At 36.7% G+C, this 16,049-nt stretch overlaps 3 protein-coding genes across 4 annotated transcripts; 2 read left to right on the top strand and 1 right to left on the bottom strand.

Annotated features, from left to right (window-relative positions):
* Positions 1-212: 212 nt before the first annotated feature.
* Positions 213-8,237, bottom strand: BNAA08G02230D. Of its 2 annotated transcripts, XM_013880388.3 has the most exons (25): positions 8,034-8,237; positions 7,334-7,851; positions 7,127-7,251; positions 6,956-7,050; positions 6,646-6,870; positions 6,477-6,567; positions 6,181-6,232; positions 5,166-5,231; positions 4,060-4,211; positions 3,873-3,943; positions 3,306-3,500; positions 3,168-3,206; positions 2,723-2,830; positions 2,559-2,648; positions 2,396-2,471; positions 2,213-2,309; positions 2,063-2,132; positions 1,807-1,983; positions 1,614-1,736; positions 1,434-1,517; positions 1,167-1,351; positions 939-1,077; positions 790-849; positions 648-719; positions 213-535 (listed from the first exon to the last, which is right to left on the bottom strand). In XM_013880388.3, the coding sequence occupies exons 2-25, from the start codon at positions 7,831-7,833 to the stop codon at positions 428-430; spliced, it is 3,000 nt and encodes a 999-aa protein (XP_013735842.1). In that variant the 5' UTR covers positions 7,834-7,851; positions 8,034-8,237; the 3' UTR covers positions 213-427. The 2 variants fall into 2 exon arrangements, with proteins under 2 accessions (XP_013735842.1, XP_013735843.1); XM_013880389.3 differs by lacking the exon at positions 5,166-5,231.
* A 1,027-nt stretch (positions 8,238-9,264) lies between these two features.
* On the top strand, positions 9,265-11,020 carry LOC106439044 (sirohydrochlorin ferrochelatase, chloroplastic). The gene is made up of 6 exons (XM_013880387.3): positions 9,265-9,386; positions 9,477-9,712; positions 9,801-9,862; positions 10,293-10,403; positions 10,502-10,594; positions 10,732-11,020. The coding sequence occupies exons 1-6, from the start codon at positions 9,325-9,327 to the stop codon at positions 10,852-10,854; spliced, it is 687 nt and encodes a 228-aa protein (XP_013735841.1). The 5' UTR covers positions 9,265-9,324; the 3' UTR covers positions 10,855-11,020.
* Positions 11,021-11,245: 225 nt separating this feature from the next.
* On the top strand, positions 11,246-15,855 carry LOC106439043 (putative disease resistance protein At1g50180). The gene is made up of 3 exons (XM_013880385.3): positions 11,246-12,431; positions 12,525-12,671; positions 13,967-15,855. The coding sequence occupies exons 1-3, from the start codon at positions 11,549-11,551 to the stop codon at positions 15,712-15,714; spliced, it is 2,778 nt and encodes a 925-aa protein (XP_013735839.2). The 5' UTR covers positions 11,246-11,548; the 3' UTR covers positions 15,715-15,855.
* The last annotated feature ends 194 nt before the right edge of the window (positions 15,856-16,049 follow it).

The raw sequence follows: 16,049 nt of genomic DNA, 5'->3' as shown, positions 1-16,049 counted from the left end.
ACCCTAAACATCAGAATGACCAAAATGTGTTTTCCATGGTAGCTTAACTAAAGCTAATTAAGGAAAAATTGATAAAGACAACTCTGAAGATGAAGACCAACCGCTACGTTTGGAATAGGAACATCTAATCCCACCTTTTTTCAAAAGAAGAAAAGTTTATTATTGGCTAATGACAGTGTTTTCTAAAAAGAGTTAAACTATAAGAAATCAAATGCGGACAAATGTTTATCTTTTAAGGTAAGATTAAATCTTCTAATTAGAACACTGATTATTCTATAGGGACATAAAGATGAAAACATGGAATACTTGAAAAAAGATACAACACTGAGCTACTACCATATGATCTAACAAAGAAAAATAAGGAAAGAAAGTCACTGGTTGTGTAAACACTTAAAAAAAATTAAACTAACAACGCTGAAAGTTTTCTTCAGAAGCCAAAAGGAGACTTAGTCCTGCTTCCTCCTTCACCATATTGCTCGTTCCATTTTCTCAGCTCATTCATCGTCGTCGCATCGTATGCCACCGACGGGCTCACCTACACAACCACACATCATCCATACATATGGTGTCACAATCACATCTTTGCTAACGCTAAAGCCAAACAAAACGCTAACTCAAGATACAGATCGATGCAACTAGAATAATACCTTAGCTTTAGATTGAATGAAGTCATCCAAACTCAGCGGCCGTAGACAAGGGGACGCATCTGCTCCTTCACCCTGAGGAGACAAACAAGACAAAACATCACGCAACAAAAAAAAAAGATGTGGAAGCGTTTGATGTTTGTACCTTTTGTTCTTCCTGTAAGAGTTCTTGAACAGGTCTGTAAGCAGCAGCAATGCATAGATTCTGCAATATAAGACCCACAAAAGAGAAAATGAATCAAGAAAGTACAAAGCACACACCACAAGCTCTGGCGTCTGGAAACGAATACTAACCTTCAAATCACTACCGGAGTAACCTTCGGTTTCTTTTGCGAGTTTCTCGAATTGGAAACCCGGTTCAAGATTTTCCGGAGTGAGAAATATTTGCAGTATCTTTAACCGGTTCTCTGCATCTGGTAAGTCCACATATATCCTACAGTTCACATGTATTAAACAATCTTTCAATATAACATACAACGAAACTTCATAAATGTAAATGAAAACTCTAATCAGGTGTTTTACCTTCTTGGTAGACGACGAATGACAGCATCATCAAGATCAAATGGACGGTTGGTGGCACCGAGGATGAGGATTCTTTGGCTGTCTTTTGATCTAAGCCCGTCCCAAGCTGCCATGAACTCATTTCTCATTCTTCTGGTAGCTTCATGCTCAGAAGAGCCACCACGAGCACCTAACAGACTGTCGATCTATTAAACATAAAAAAAAAGAGTACCCCATCAGTCGCATTCACTCATCATAAAAAATGAAATTTAGACGCAACATTCTCACCTCATCGACAAATATAATAACAGGTGCTAGCTTGGTTGCATAGGAAAAGAGAGCCTTAGTGAGCTTCTCTGCATCTCCGAACCACTACGCCAAACAAAGAACCGAGAAAAAGAAAGAGTCAGTTAATTCTTCTTCATAACTAACTAACATACAAAACGACACAAAACACTGTCCACTCACCTTTGACGTAAGAGTTGAGCCAGTTATGCTAATGAAGTTTGCTCCAGCTTCTGTTGCAAGGGCCTTGGCAAGGAGCGTCTTACCCGTTCCAGGAGGACCAAAAAGCAATATTCCTTTACAGGGCTGCACCAAAAAAGCTCATGTCATCAGAACAGTGAGTAACAATGCTATGTACCAAAGAGAATTGTAATACCCGCAAGAGATTTCCACGGGAGAAAAGCTCTGGCCTCCTCATGGGGAGAATAACCAACTCATTTAACGCCTTTTTCACGTTTTCAAGAGCACCAATGTCTTCAAACTTGACCCCTATCTCTCCAGGAGCAACCACAGCCGAGACAAAGTTTCGTTCATACTCATCTTTAGCCATATCCTGCAAGAAACTCTCTCTTAACACTTACTTTTCAAGATCTATTTACAAGAGTCCAAGGGCAGGAGGAAACTAAACTAACCTTTAAGTTTTGTGAAGGCTGTAGGGAGTTATCTTCTAATTTTCTTAACCTCGCAATTGAAATCTCAAGGCTTGACAAAAGAAAAGGCAGTAAGATAACACAAAAAAAAAGTTACAGATTCACAATATAAAGCCACAATCATGTATATACCTTTCTCGAGGAAGAGACAAGCGGCCTCCTTTAACTAATGGTTCTGGACAAGTGGCTAAATAATGATTTCTTGCCCAGCCAATAACTTTCTCTGCTTCTGCAAAAACAAAAAACAACACAAGTGTTTAAACTCGGCAACTTAAAATGCAAAACAAACCAAGTGATTCAACCTGAGTTACTCACTTTGCTTTGTCAATATCACGCCATCGGTGTTCACTTGGAATAAGTCTGTGCATAACAACTCATGTTCTTCAAGTACCTGCAAATCAAAACATTGAGATTAAACGATTAGTGAAATCATTACACGCTCGACTCAATTTCTCTCAATGAAATTAAAACTAAATACCTTAAGTAACTCATTTATATTGCTCCGAGATATCACAATTCTCCTATCTTCTCCAAGTTGTTTCTTGAACAGTCCAAGGGCATCTTCTTCCTACACCATGATTTTAAAAAGAAGCAATGAAATAAACTGTGATTCCTTAAGAGCTACATAGGGATCCATCATACCTTTGGAGGATGTAGGCGCATAACATTAGTGAAAAGCTTGTATATCTCATTCTCCTCTGATCGTTTACTTCCTGTTAATCCCTCCGTTAGACGCTTCAACGGTAGAGGCTGCAACACACCACAATGAATATCAAGAAGCGTATAACATTGCAATGGATGTCTATAAGAAAAAGCCGACCCACAAACTAAGCAAGAGGCATATTAAGGATAACGATACAGTCTCGCACGTGTTGCAAAATATAAAAATAACTTGACTAATTCGCAGCTGCCACTTAACGGGTATTCAAAATGTTATATAACTTGCAAGTTCTCATCAGATGATTTTCTTTGTGGGACTAAGAAGACATAAGAAGAAGAATCTCAGCAAACTCATGCAAAGACAAGTGCACCATGGTAAAAAAAACTCAACTCTATTAGTAAACTGCTATTTTAATGTTTAGCTTACCAGTTTCGCAAACTGGCTAAAGTTTGGGAGCACCATCGTCTGTTTTCAATAAGAAAAAAAATTAACTTGTTCAACAACTGATCAGGAACAAAGGCCGAACAATAACCATTGACGAGTGAGATATGTTGAAAGGCTTACAAATTTCTCTTTTTCTTTTGAGCCTGTTTCTATCTTGTTCTGCCCACACATCATAACAATCGGACCAGATAATTTATCAAACATCTCCTGGACTTTGTCTACAAATTCCTTTCGTCTTGCTTTAGGCACAGCTCTAGACAACCATTGCGAGAAGTCTGGAAAATAGACTATAAGTGGTTGATTGGATCCCAAAACCTACAAAGACACGAAAACAATTGATTTACTATAGCGGACAATGTACTTATAACCACATTAATAAGTACACATACAGTTAGGAACAGAGGCAGACTTGGTCACAGTTATCACAACACACCAGTGAAAACTAAGGCTACTGGCAAAACGGAGCATAGCTTCTTGTTGTATACATATATTTATATATATACACAAAAATTCAATCAAACTAAAATAAAAAGTTCTTAGCACTTGCTACTGTCGGAGAGATCATCTTCTAAGACATGAAAATTTACAACTTACACATATACAATTATATAGCCAAAAGTTTCAACCTGAAACTGATACATGCATGAGTAAAGCTATCAAGCAAAGTTAATGTACTTCCAAATATACCTCATTTAACGCCTCCATAGCAATGTAGCCATCAACTGCTTGCATATCCATGTCGAGTTTGAGCTCTTTAGCTGCGTAGAGAAAAATATATTACTTAATTACATTTCAAATGATGTCAGCCATTACATAGTGAGTGATCCTCTTGATTCACATATCAGCCTATAGGAATATTGTGAAGCAATTATACCATCTACCCAGTGGATAGGTAACGTTTGGGGCTGTTCTGCTGGCTTTTCCTCACTTCCCTCTGATGTTTTATTGTCGCCAGAGTCAAATATGACCGCTACACGGTTCCCACTCACTTCATATACCTCTCCACGTTGTCCTTTGGACAACGGCCTGCAAGAATATAAACTCTGGTTTAAGAAAAAACTTATGGCGTCTTTGAATTTTCTCAGACCTCTTCGAGGTCACTATATGTTGCAAAGGAGTTCACAGAGAATAGAATGCACATTTTGCAGACAGGTCAAATTACAAAAACCACAAATGGCGTACAGCAAAAAAAAAAAATCCATTCACCAATTGACAGAGATAATGGTAACTGGGAGACTAGTGAATGGCATCTGAGAAGAATCATTTCTAGAGAAACTATGATGCAGAAAGGAACTAACGGCCACATCAAAAGGCAATCATCCTAACAGAAGTTTGCCTCACTTCCAACGCTACATGTGAAATTATTCAAACACAAAGCCCCAATGATTCTCAATGGCAAATCCAACTCACTTGGAACAATCATAATTAACGTTTGGTTGTTAATAAGAAAATAACTATCAACAATACTAGGCAGCCATCGATCTAAAATATTTTCAGACCAATGTATCATGGAAGATATTTATGCGCCTGACACTACAAGATGATAGGCCATAGTCTCAAGCGCAAAACTTCTAGTACCAGTAGTCAACTTGTTCACTCGACAGGTAAAATGACAAAGTATATAATCATAAAGAAACAGACAAATCTACAAAAGAAAAGCATAAAAAATCTGAAGAAAGCCAGACATTGTATAAGCTGAATCAACTCCGTAAGACAGACTATTGATGTAATGAAATTATCAACTAGACATGTGCTACATCTCTGATCAGCTGTCAGACTTAAGAAATTCAAGATTTGAAGTACACTCAAATATGAAAAAAGACCAATCCTGCATCAAGTTCACTGTCTAGACACCCAACGGTGTCTCCATCCTAGAGCAAGAAATACATCAAAAAAGAGACCTGGAAGACGAAAGATAAAACCTAGAAATAGAAGACATTTATCTTTTTTATATTTACACTAGATGACTTACCAACCCACCTGCCAGGAATAACGGTAAAAGCACTTTTTTGACCATCAGATGTAGAAATCTTCCCCAATACGACCCTGTGATCCATTTACAAGCCAACACAAAATAAGGATGCAATCATAATTATTAGCTTTGGTAACTCGAAGATGTTTCTAGGATAGATCAGATCACAAATACGGACATCAACCAACTCCAAACCACTGGTAAGAAGGTCCAAGTTTACAGGGTGAAGGCTTTGATGCCTTATATACAAAACTTAGGCTAACTAAGAACTTGCTAGAAGGCTTACATGCCTTAATAGACTACAAAAAGACATTCAAATAAAAGTACATAAACAAGTATAGAAACCTGATATGTATTTTAGAGGACTATACATATCAGAGGAATTAAACTGAAAACCCTTTTTTATCCAATCAAATGTAAATTAAATTACATGGACATGGGAAAAGGATATAAACACAAGAAACAGAGATGCACCAATTTTGTAGAACGGCACCATCAAGCATCAACATGGAAAATTATAAGTAGCTACATATCAATTTCCACTATATACGCCAACTGACAAAATACGAATGGAGTAAAGAGCTAATCATTGCTCAGTCCTGGGGTGGTGAGTTAATCATTTCAAGCTGTATAATGCAGGATAGTTCTAAAGCAAGTAAAACATCAAACACAATCAATGATTAGAACATGAAAGAAAGACGGCATGCATAACTTATAGCTGACAAGGATTCTACAGATCACTAGAAAAGCAAATTTCATGAAGTAACATGCCAGGTGGGGTGCAAGCACTAAAAGAAACCATGCTACAAAAGAAAATTTATAAAATTAACATCAAATTGTTTCTCCAACATTATGCAAAAGCTAAACATCTATTTTGTTTTCTGCCATATTTTTCGCCATAACAAGTATTATATAAAATCTTCTAATGAACCACACAGTCCAGTAGAGCCATATCCACAAATTGAAATATTTAAGCACAAGTAAAGAGAGATAGTTTCCCGCAGAAGTGAATCAGTATATTACCTACGCTTTCCTTCGTCTTTCTTAGCCGACCCAACATACCTAACTTGGTCTCCTGCAAACATGTTAAAAATTTCAGAAATGAAAGTGGTAAAGCCAAAAGCCAATGAGAGAACAAAGAAAATCTAATTAGATACAAAGAAACGTTACTTAAACAAGCTAGGCCCATTCAGGAAATGAATACACTAAGAACATCTAGAGCTTCTACAACGATGAAGGTACATCAAAGACCCTTGACAGTGATAAACAAACACCATTTAATGCAAATGCGGCAGGTGAACGTGCTGAGAGTTAGCTACCTTTCTTAAGAGGCCGCTTAGCTTTATCACTATGATCAACAGCTATAGCTTTAGGAACCTCAGAGGAGCCAAGCAACTGTCCAGACATTCTCTGCCAAATGTTTAATACAAATATTAGAAAATCTATATGATAAGGTAACGATATGAGTCTCACATTAGTAGATCATACCTTCTCTATATCCTCTATGTCAGCTCCAAGTTTCTTGAGAACTTCTTTAGAAATCTCTAGATACCTTTCTTCATCGTCACTTCCCTCTACTTTCGCCTCACTGCTACCCTCCTCGTCATTGTTTGCATCCGTTTCTTCCTCAGCTTCCGATTCTGCAGTCTCATCATCTGACTCCGCAGCCTCATCATCCGATTCAGACTCTTCATTGTAGTCATCAGCAAAATCCTGACCAGAACCAAAAGAAAAATCACGCTAAAACATTTATAAAAGGTTCCAAAGCCATAGCAAAATAAACATCAGAAAAACTCACGTAAGGAGCAAGAACGCTGCTGTCAAGAATCAACAGAGGAACTTGCGAGTCTCGAGCAAGTGCTCGTACCAGCCTCTCACGATACAGCTCAGTGCCTGTATTAAAAAAAAAAATCATTATCCATACTTTGATATAACAAAAAAAAAACAAGACATCAAACACTGCTCGAACCTGGAACACTCTGGAGCAATATCCTCCCACTTGAAGAACCTAAACGAGAGCCATACGTGGACGCCACGTTTCTTTGTTTTATATGCGAGGTAACACACTCTACTAGAGTGTCCTTTGTGTGCTCGCTGGTGAAAAAAAAAACAGATAATATTAGCAAAAAAAAAAAGAGAAAAAAAATAAGAAGATAACAAAAGATTGTTTAATTACTGGAGGTAGTAAGGAAACGACTCAAAGGAGAGCTGAATAGTTTCCCAAGGCTGAATCCTCCGCGAGAACTCATTCTTTAACCTCTCTCGTTTGTTAAGGAAAGGTGAATCCTTTTTGCTCTCGCTCGCAAGCTTCTCGTTGTTGAGCCAATCTATTTGGTCTTGCTTTCCAAGCTGAGCGTGAGAATCAAAACGGTTAACTCCTCCAAGAACGCTCTTCTCTTTCCCAGTCTTTTCTTTGCTCAGGTTATCCTCACCAGCACCATCGCCATCAGAGCTAAACCGACGCAACTGGCTGTTCAAAGAGAGACACAAAGAGTTTCCAGAGGCAATAGGGAAGCAAGATGGGTGCTTTCTTGTGAAATGGTTTGTTAGTGTATTTGCTAATCTGTAGGATGGTGAACCGGTGAAGTCACGAGTCGGTGGTCTAGCTAAGCATTTGTCTTGCTTCAATACAAAACAACTTAGTCTCTGGTTCCTTCTTATCAATCTTGAATACATCGTTAGCTACTTGTATCACTGCAAAACAAAAAGAGGGAGTCTTTCATTTAATCGAATGCAAAAAAAAAAAAAAAAGGAGCAATTCTTTCGAATTCGTGAGAACACTTTCCGAAAAGGCCTAAATCTCGAAAGTTTCCAATGTAATACGAAAACCTTAACTTGGTTAAGGCACAAACAAGTGTCTCCTCATGTGTTCGTACCTGTCTTGGAATAATAGAGATATTGACAAAATCGATTTTATGCTCATTCCATCTTTAATAGATTGTAATCAGAGGCTTGGCGGAAGAAGATGTGCGGCGATAGACTTGGAGAGAACCAGAGACGAGTTCGCTAGAGAGAGGGAGAGAGAGACCGAACTTGTTAGGTTCCGGAACTGAGTTTCCGACCGTGTTAAATAATATATTCTTTTTGCCATTTCTTTTGTTTCATTTTCATATGGGCTTCAGAAAATAGGCCCATTTAAGGCTTAACTAAGGTTAATGGGATTAGTGCTCGTTGATTAATTTACTCAAGAGTCATCCCCTTAAAACTATAGCTTAGAGCATGTTTATCCGGGATCCTTAGTGAGGTTCTTAGTATGTGGACCCTCACAAAACCCTTAAAGATCGATTACGAAAACTACTAATTAAGAACCGATTTTAGTGAGTTTCTTACATTATTCGCGGAGCCCACTGATTCGTGGCGGCCCGCGATTAGTTTGTTTATTAATTTTTTTTTTGTAAAAATAAACCTAAGAAACCAATTGGATTTCTCAGGGATAAATATGCTCTTAAGGATACTTTTCCTTCGTTGACAAAAAAAAAGAAAAAGATACTTTTCCTTCATTTGGATCTTCGCATAAACGATTGTGTGCTTAGTAATTAGGGTTTGACAAATGAACCAAATTCGAAAACCCAAACCAAATTCGGTCCAATAAAAATAAATAATAAGTGAATCCGACATAACATGGGTTTTCTCCGAATCAAACCCGAACTGAATAAATATTTGAAATTTTGAATCAATAAGTATCTATAATATATTTGGTATACTGTATTTGCACATAGTTTATGAGTTGTTCAGGTCATTATCTTTACTCTCTAATTTACTTAATTGAAAATTACACTAAAAATATAAAAAAATCATGACAAGAATATTTCTCTTTTTTCTTTGTCTATATTTCATTCGATCTTTATTTAGTTTGTGGGTTTAACTAAGTACAAAATAATATTACGGAACCAAAAACCCGATTAAGATTCGAAAACCAAAATTAGGGTTTAACAGGTTTTTGAAAATATTACTAAACTCCAAACTGAATCCGACTAAACTCGAACCAAATCCGAACCGAAATTTTATAATATTCTACTGGGGCTAAATTTATAAACCTGAAATACGAACCCCGATTAAACTAAAGGCTCACTAACGGCCCATTTATGTATTTACAGTTTTCTCGAGGAATTATGGGAAAAACAAATAAAGTGAAAATGGAGTCAGTCCCGACAACAAGTTTATCAGATGAGTTCAATGGCAGCGACTCAATCTCACTTCTTCATCAACCTGAGAATCTCCTCCCAACGGTTCTTTTATCATTCATTACCCTTATCTCCTTTTCTTCTCTTGTTTTGCTCTATTCTGAAGTTTTCTCCTCTCAACTTTTGTTGTTGTAGCAATCTCAGAGCAGATGCTCCTGTTTCATCTTCTTCTTGTGAGATGAATCGGCCATGGGCTTTGCCATGTTCCTTAAAAGTTGACAACGTTCAATCCCGACGAATAAAGAGAAGAGGATCTCCATGTTTGGCGAGGTTCGAGAATGGCGAGTTGCTCAGAAGTGGGATTGGTGATGCTGATGGGATTATAATCGTAGACCACGGTTCTCGTCGCCGAGAATCTAATATCATGCTTGGTGAGACTTCTCTTCTTAATCTTATGCTTTGTTGATTGTTAATTGTCTCATTACAATAGATGTAATTAATTGTCTTGAGAGTTTCCAGAGGAGTTTGTGAAGATGTTCAAAGACAACACTGGCTACCCTATTGTGGAGCCTGCTCATATGGTAATGTTTTTTTTTTTTTTTTATCATCTCATGTTCCTTTAGAATGCAGTATAACCTGAGACTTTTCAGTTAAGTTCACTCCATTTCTGATAGTTTACCTGACTGAGATCCCTTGTTTGAACCACTAGAGTTGCATTCTTGTGAATTTGATACAGTTTGTTTGTAGTTTCTCATGTTCCTTTAGGATGCAGTATGTGACCTGAGATCATTACTCCATCTGATTGAATTGATTTGTTTGAACTACTTGCATTCCTTAGTTCAAAAAAAACAAAAAAAACTACTTGCATTCTTATGAAATTGCTAAAATCTGATATCTTCTTTTTGTAGTTTTCTGATTATGTTTTAGACTTAGCTTGAATCGACTACTTGGACATTGTTTTTTTTTGTTTTGGTTCTGCTTTCTATATTTCTGATTTCTTATTTACACTAGGAATTGGCTGAGCCGTCTATAAAAAGTGCATTCAGTCTGTGTGTACAACAAGGAGCGAAACGTGTTGTTGTTAGCCCGTTTTTTCTGTTTCCTGGAAGACACTGGCATCAGGTATGTCCTTTTTGCATCCAGTGTATATGTTTTTTTGAAACTTTTAGAGGACTGTACACTAATGACCTTGTGGGATTACGGCTCTTGTTTGATTAAAGGACATTCCTGCTTTGACGGCTGATGCTGCAAAGGAGTTCCCTTCCATCTCATACCTCATTACTGCACCTCTCGGCCTCCATAATCTCCTCATTGTAAGAAATAACTCATGTTTTTTTTTTCCCCAATCTTACTACTAAGGGATGTGAGCACCCTCATGCATCAATAAAAGCTGATATATTCTCTTTTGCCTACTGAAATTTTAGTAATCTGCTTATGTTTCTTTCTGCAGGACGTGGTAAACGACAGAATCCAACATTGTCTGAGTCATGTTGAAGGTGATGCAGACGAATGTCTCGTTTGTGCTGGAACAAACAAGTGCAAGCTCTACAATAGTTCTGAGGCTCAAATGTAAGAACGGTTTTTGTATATCTGCTGGTTTTCTCTAACCTTTCGGATGAGGAAAACAAAAATAAACAGGCTTGTTGTATTGTTCACACTCATAAGTTATTACACGTTGTAGTTTCACCACACCAATTGAAAAGACAACAATCATAATAACAGTTATCTGTGAAGTCTAATCTAATCTCATTCCTACCAGCAAATTAAGAAAGCCAAATCTGGTGTTTTGCATATCAGCCACAGTTCATGGTTATACAAAAATAAGATTCTCTATGCTTTCTTCGGCCTCTTTATTTGATTGGTTCTCATTAATTGTATCTTTTTTTTTTTCTGAGTAAGCTCGTTTGTTTAAACATGCGGTAGAGAAGAACTACAGTTATATTACTGTAGTATCTGCAATTAAAGGTGAGAAGGAAAATGAAATGTATGGTTGTAGGAGACCAGGAAGACTTTTGAAAGTCTCCCACCAAAGTGATGGATGAATATGTGGATGTGATGGTTCATGGGCCATCACAGAAGAACATTTCAAGAAGTGGTTTGGTAGCTGTACCAGAGAATTATGTTCACATGGTGCAAAGAGTTGAAAATCAGAAAGGGACAAATAGTCTTGAAATTGAATCTTTTGCCATGATAGTTAAATGTTGACTCTTATAGTGTAGGGAGTAGAGACTTGGGAGAGTCAAAGCTGTGAATCAAGAAACAGGCAAATGGCAGAAGCTATTGTTTCCGTGACAGTGCAGAAGCTAGGGGAGTTTCTCCTTGAAGAACCTTTGTTCTTGTTTGGTATAGGCGACCAGGTGAAGCAGCTGCAAGACGAACTGAAGCGTTTGAGGTGCTTCTTGAAAGATGCAGATGAGAAGCAGCGTAAAAGCGAGAGAGTGCGGAATTGGATTGCAGAGATTAGAGAAGCTGCTTATGATGCAGAAGATCTCCTCGAAGCATTTTTCCTCAAGGCGGAATCAAAGAAAGGAAAAGGGATCAAAAAGGTGTTTAGGAGGCTTTCTTGCATCATGAGCGAGGCAGTTTCGCTTCATAGTGTTGGCTCAGAGATTAGAGAGATCACCACCAGGCTTACCAAGATAGCAGCGAGCATGAAAGACTATGGTATAAAAGAAGCTATGGACGGAGAAAGTTTGAGTTTGTTTGATAGTTTAAGAGAGCAGAGGCAGTCCTTTCCATATGCCGTTGAGCACAATCTTGTTGGGTTAGAGCAGAGTCTTGAGAAGTTAGTGAATGATTTAGTTTCCGGCGGTGAGAAACTAAGGGTCATGTCCATCTATGGAATGGGTGGTTTAGGGAAGACAACTCTCGCCAGACAGGTTTTCCATCATAGTATAGTGAGGCGTCATTTCGATAGGTTTGCATGGGTTTATGTTTCTCAAGAGTGTAGACGGAGGCACGTTTGGCAAGAGATTCTTTTGAACCTTAGCTATAAAGATGAGAACCAAAGGATACTTAGCTTGAGAGATGAACAGCTTGGAGAGGAGTTGCATCGGTTCTTGAAAAGGACTAAATGTCTCGTTGTGCTTGATGATATATGGGGCACTGATGCTTGGGATGGTCTGAAACATGTCTTTCCACATGAAACAGGTAACTTGCTAATGATCAAATGCGACTCAGTGCTCTATGATTCTTGTTATTTCACAGTATGATGAAGTAAAAGTCCTGTTCACAACACTGCAGGAAGCAACATAGTACTCACCACAAGGAACAAAGAGGTTGCTTTGTACGCTGATCCGAGAGGTGTACTCCATGAGCCGAGATTGCTAACACATGAAGAGAGTTGGGAGCTGTTGGAGAAAATTTCATTACAGGGACGAGATAATTTAGGTAATACAACAGCTCTATTTCTACTTTGCATTCGAGTGTACTATATTTTACAATATTCAAATCTTAAAAACTCTATAAATTAATATTTTATAAATTAATAAACACCTGGTAATCATTATTTTCTAATTGGGCTACAGCAAAATATGACAAGATTCAACAAGATAATAGTTTTTTGAAAAACTTATGTAAATATATGGTCTTATTATAACAATAAATTAATAGTTAATAAATATATTAAGTTTATATAAGTATAAATCAAATCCCCTAGACTATATTTGCGAAGTGATTTTGCCACATGTCTTTTCGATAATCAATTTCACAAAACAAATATGACATGTCTACTTAAATTGATGACATGCCTTATAGCTTAATATGATATGGACAATTACATTTAATGTTAATTTATATTTTTGGCAAACTTTTTAAAATATGGTAATAACTTATATATTACATTTAATGTCAATTTATATTTTTGGAATTTTTTTAGAATATGGAAATAACTCATAAATCATCATTAAAATAAATATATTCAAATATGGCATTATAAATTTCGAAATATAATTTAATTATACAATTTATAACTAAAATTTTCAAAAATGTATACAATTTTTTAGAAAATTATAAACATTTAATCGTAAACTCGTTATTTTCTTATATATCTACAAATTTTATAAATATTGTTTAATTTTAATTTTGGTAATTATGCAAATTTTACAAATTTATTTAATATATTTAATTAAAATAAATAGATAGAAAAAAACTATCTAAGATTATAATTTCAAATATATACATGCATATTCTTAAATATAATTTTTATGTTTAATTAAATCAAATTTATATTAAAATATTGATACGGAAAAGAAAATTTACAATATTAATAAAATTTTATTTTAAAATATAATTTATATTTATCTGTTAAAAAATATTTTAAATTTTTTTACTGCAGATGGTGCAGGAAGACACCTAGTACTATATTGTTTGTTTTTATTTATAGTGAGTCCATCTTTATCTTTTCCAAACAATTCAAATATTTTGATGTTATTTTGTAATATAACATCTAAAATGCATCTAAAATTAATGTATATGTAGATTATATACACAAAATGATTTAATAAAATGATATGTAATTTGTATTTGTAAAAGTTAATCAATATATACCATACAATCAATTATTGTTATAAATATATGAATCTAAAAAAGCCATTTCTATAAATTAATAATTCTATAAATAAGAAAAATATTGCAATTTTAATATTATAATTTATAGAGCTTTTACTGTATTTACCATTTTTTAGAGCCAATGTTGGTCAAGAAACTGGAGGAGATTGGGAAACAGATGGCCATAAAGTGTGGAGGTTTACCTCTAGCTATAACGGTTCTAGGAGGACTTTTGGCGATGAAAAACACATTGAACCAATGGCAGAGAGTGCAAGAGAACATCACACCATATGTTTCAAATGGAGGAAGTAGCAATGGAAGTAAGAGTATGATGGTTGCAGATGTGTTGTCCTTGAGTTATGAGGACTTGCCTGCCCATTTGAAGCAGTGTTTCCTATACTTTGCTCACTATCCTGAAGATTTTGAGGTTCATGTGGGAACATTGGTTAGTTACTGGATCGCAGAGGGAATGGTTATGCCTGTAAAACACACGGAAGAATCTGGGATGACAGTAGAGGATATAGGGCAAGATTACCTTGAAGAGTTGGTAAAGAGAAGCATTGTGATGGTTGGGAAAAGAGACATTGTAACCTCGGAAGTGATGACATGCCGTATGCATGATCTAATGAGGGAGGTGTGTTTACAGAAAGCTGAACAAGAAAGCTTTGTGCAAGTTGTTGATTCAAGGCAACAAGAAGAAGATGAAGCTTTACGGTCTCTTTTGACCAATACATCTCGCAGAATCTCTGTACAAATACATGGTGGTGCGGAGGAACACCGGATCGAGAGACTTTACATGAGTTCTCAGTGTAGATCTCTTGTGTATTTGATGAAAAATCAAGGAAGTCAATGGACACTTCTTGGTAAGGTCTCCTTCAGAAAGATGAAACTCCTTAGAGTTTTAGATCTTGAGGGAGCTCAGATCAAAGGAGGGAAGTTGCCAGATGATGTAGGAGATCTCATCCATTTGAGAAACTTTAGTTTGAGGTTGACAAATGTGAAGGAACTAACATCATGTATTGGAAACTTAACGTTGATGATCACTCTAGACTTGTTCGTGAAAGGGAGACTGTATATTCCAGATGTGATATGGAAGCTAAAGCGGCTGAGACATCTGTGCATGCCTTCAGAGCTTGATCCAAGAACGAAGCTGGACTTGAGTACTCTAAGAAACCTGCAACAGCTCTGGGACTTCCCTGTTGGTCAATGCAATCCAAGGGATCTTTTAGCAATGACGAGTCTCAGAAGATTGTCCATCAATCTTTCTTCTCAGAACACAGACTTTGAGGTTGTGTCTTCTTTGAGTAGAGTCTTGAAACGTCTCCGTGGCTTGACGATTAACGTTCCCTGCGAACCTATGCCTCCACCAGTTGATATAACACAGCTGGTTTCTGCTTTTACTAATCTCTCTGAGCTGGAACTCTTCCTTAAACTAGAAAAGCTCCCTGGGGAACAGAGTTTCTCCTCTGATCTCGGTGCCTTGCGGTTGTGGCAATGCGGGTTAGTGGATGACCCGTTTTTGGTTCTTGAGAAGCTTCCGAACTTAAAGATTCTTCAGCTGTTTGAAGGATCATTTGTTGGTAGTGAACTTCATTGTTCTGTAAATGGTTTCCCTCAGCTGCATTCTTTGACATTGTCACAGCTTGAGAATCTAGAAGAGTGGACTGTAGAAGACGGTGCCATGATCCGTCTTGTTTCTTTGGAACTGAAGTGTTGTAAGAAATTGAAGTCGGTTCCTGAAGGAACGAGGTTCTTGAAGAATCTACAAGAAGTGGAGATTGGGAACATGACAAAAGCATTCAAAGACAAGCTGGCGTCTGGTGGTGAAGACTTTTACAAGATTCAACATGTGCCTTGTGTTGTTTTTGAGTATTGTGACCTTTAAGAATTTGGATGTTATGATCTTGGGGTAGAGTTTTCCCCTTTTAGGTGGAAAATTGGCAAAAACCTGCTAAACTATAGCGAAAATGTCTTACGGTATAAATAAATAGTTAATAATATTATAAAAACTGAAACTGTTCTGATCTTTTTCATGTAGTAGCATAGTTGGTTTTTTTCAATTTGCTAATAATCTTTGTGAGCTAGAAACTGTTCATGAACCTAGAGAAGAAGCTCCCGGGAGAACCGAATTTCGACTTTGTTTCTATGGAGTCAAAAGTGTTGTAAGAAACTGAAGTAGGTTCGTGAAAAATCTACAAGAAGTGGAGAGTAGAAGAAACA

The sequence above is a fragment of the Brassica napus genome, chromosome A8 (genome assembly GCF_020379485.1).
Source record: "Brassica napus cultivar Da-Ae chromosome A8, Da-Ae, whole genome shotgun sequence".
NCBI lineage: Eukaryota > Viridiplantae > Streptophyta > Magnoliopsida > Brassicales > Brassicaceae > Brassica > Brassica napus.
The sequence above is the reverse complement of the archived record's forward strand: the minus strand, read 5'-3'. Positions and strand labels throughout refer to the sequence as shown.

Coding starts and splice junctions, on each gene's coding strand:
- LOC106439044 (XM_013880387.3), top strand. CDS start 9,325: ATGAGTTCAATGGCAGCGACTCAATCTCACTTCTTCATCAACCTGAGA. Junction 9,713..9,800: donor AGAATCTAATATCATGCTTG/GTGAGACTTCTC, acceptor GAGAGTTTCCAG/AGGAGTTTGTGAAGATGTTC. Junction 10,595..10,731: donor GCCTCCATAATCTCCTCATT/GTAAGAAATAAC, acceptor TTCTTTCTGCAG/GACGTGGTAAACGACAGAAT.
- LOC106439043 (XM_013880385.3), top strand. CDS start 11,549: ATGGCAGAAGCTATTGTTTCCGTGACAGTGCAGAAGCTAGGGGAGTTT. Junction 12,432..12,524: donor TGTCTTTCCACATGAAACAG/GTAACTTGCTAA, acceptor ACAACACTGCAG/GAAGCAACATAGTACTCACC. Junction 12,672..13,966: donor ACAGGGACGAGATAATTTAG/GTAATACAACAG, acceptor ACCATTTTTTAG/AGCCAATGTTGGTCAAGAAA.
- BNAA08G02230D (XM_013880388.3), bottom strand. CDS start 7,833: ATGTATTCAAGATTGATAAGAAGGAACCAGAGACTAAGTTGTTTTGTA. Junction 6,233..6,476: donor TAAGCGGCCTCTTAAGAAAG/GTAGCTAACTCT, acceptor ACATGTTTGCAG/GAGACCAAGTTAGGTATGTT. Junction 2,831..3,167: donor TTAGCCAGTTTGCGAAACTG/GTAAGCTAAACA, acceptor GGTGTGTTGCAG/CCTCTACCGTTGAAGCGTCT.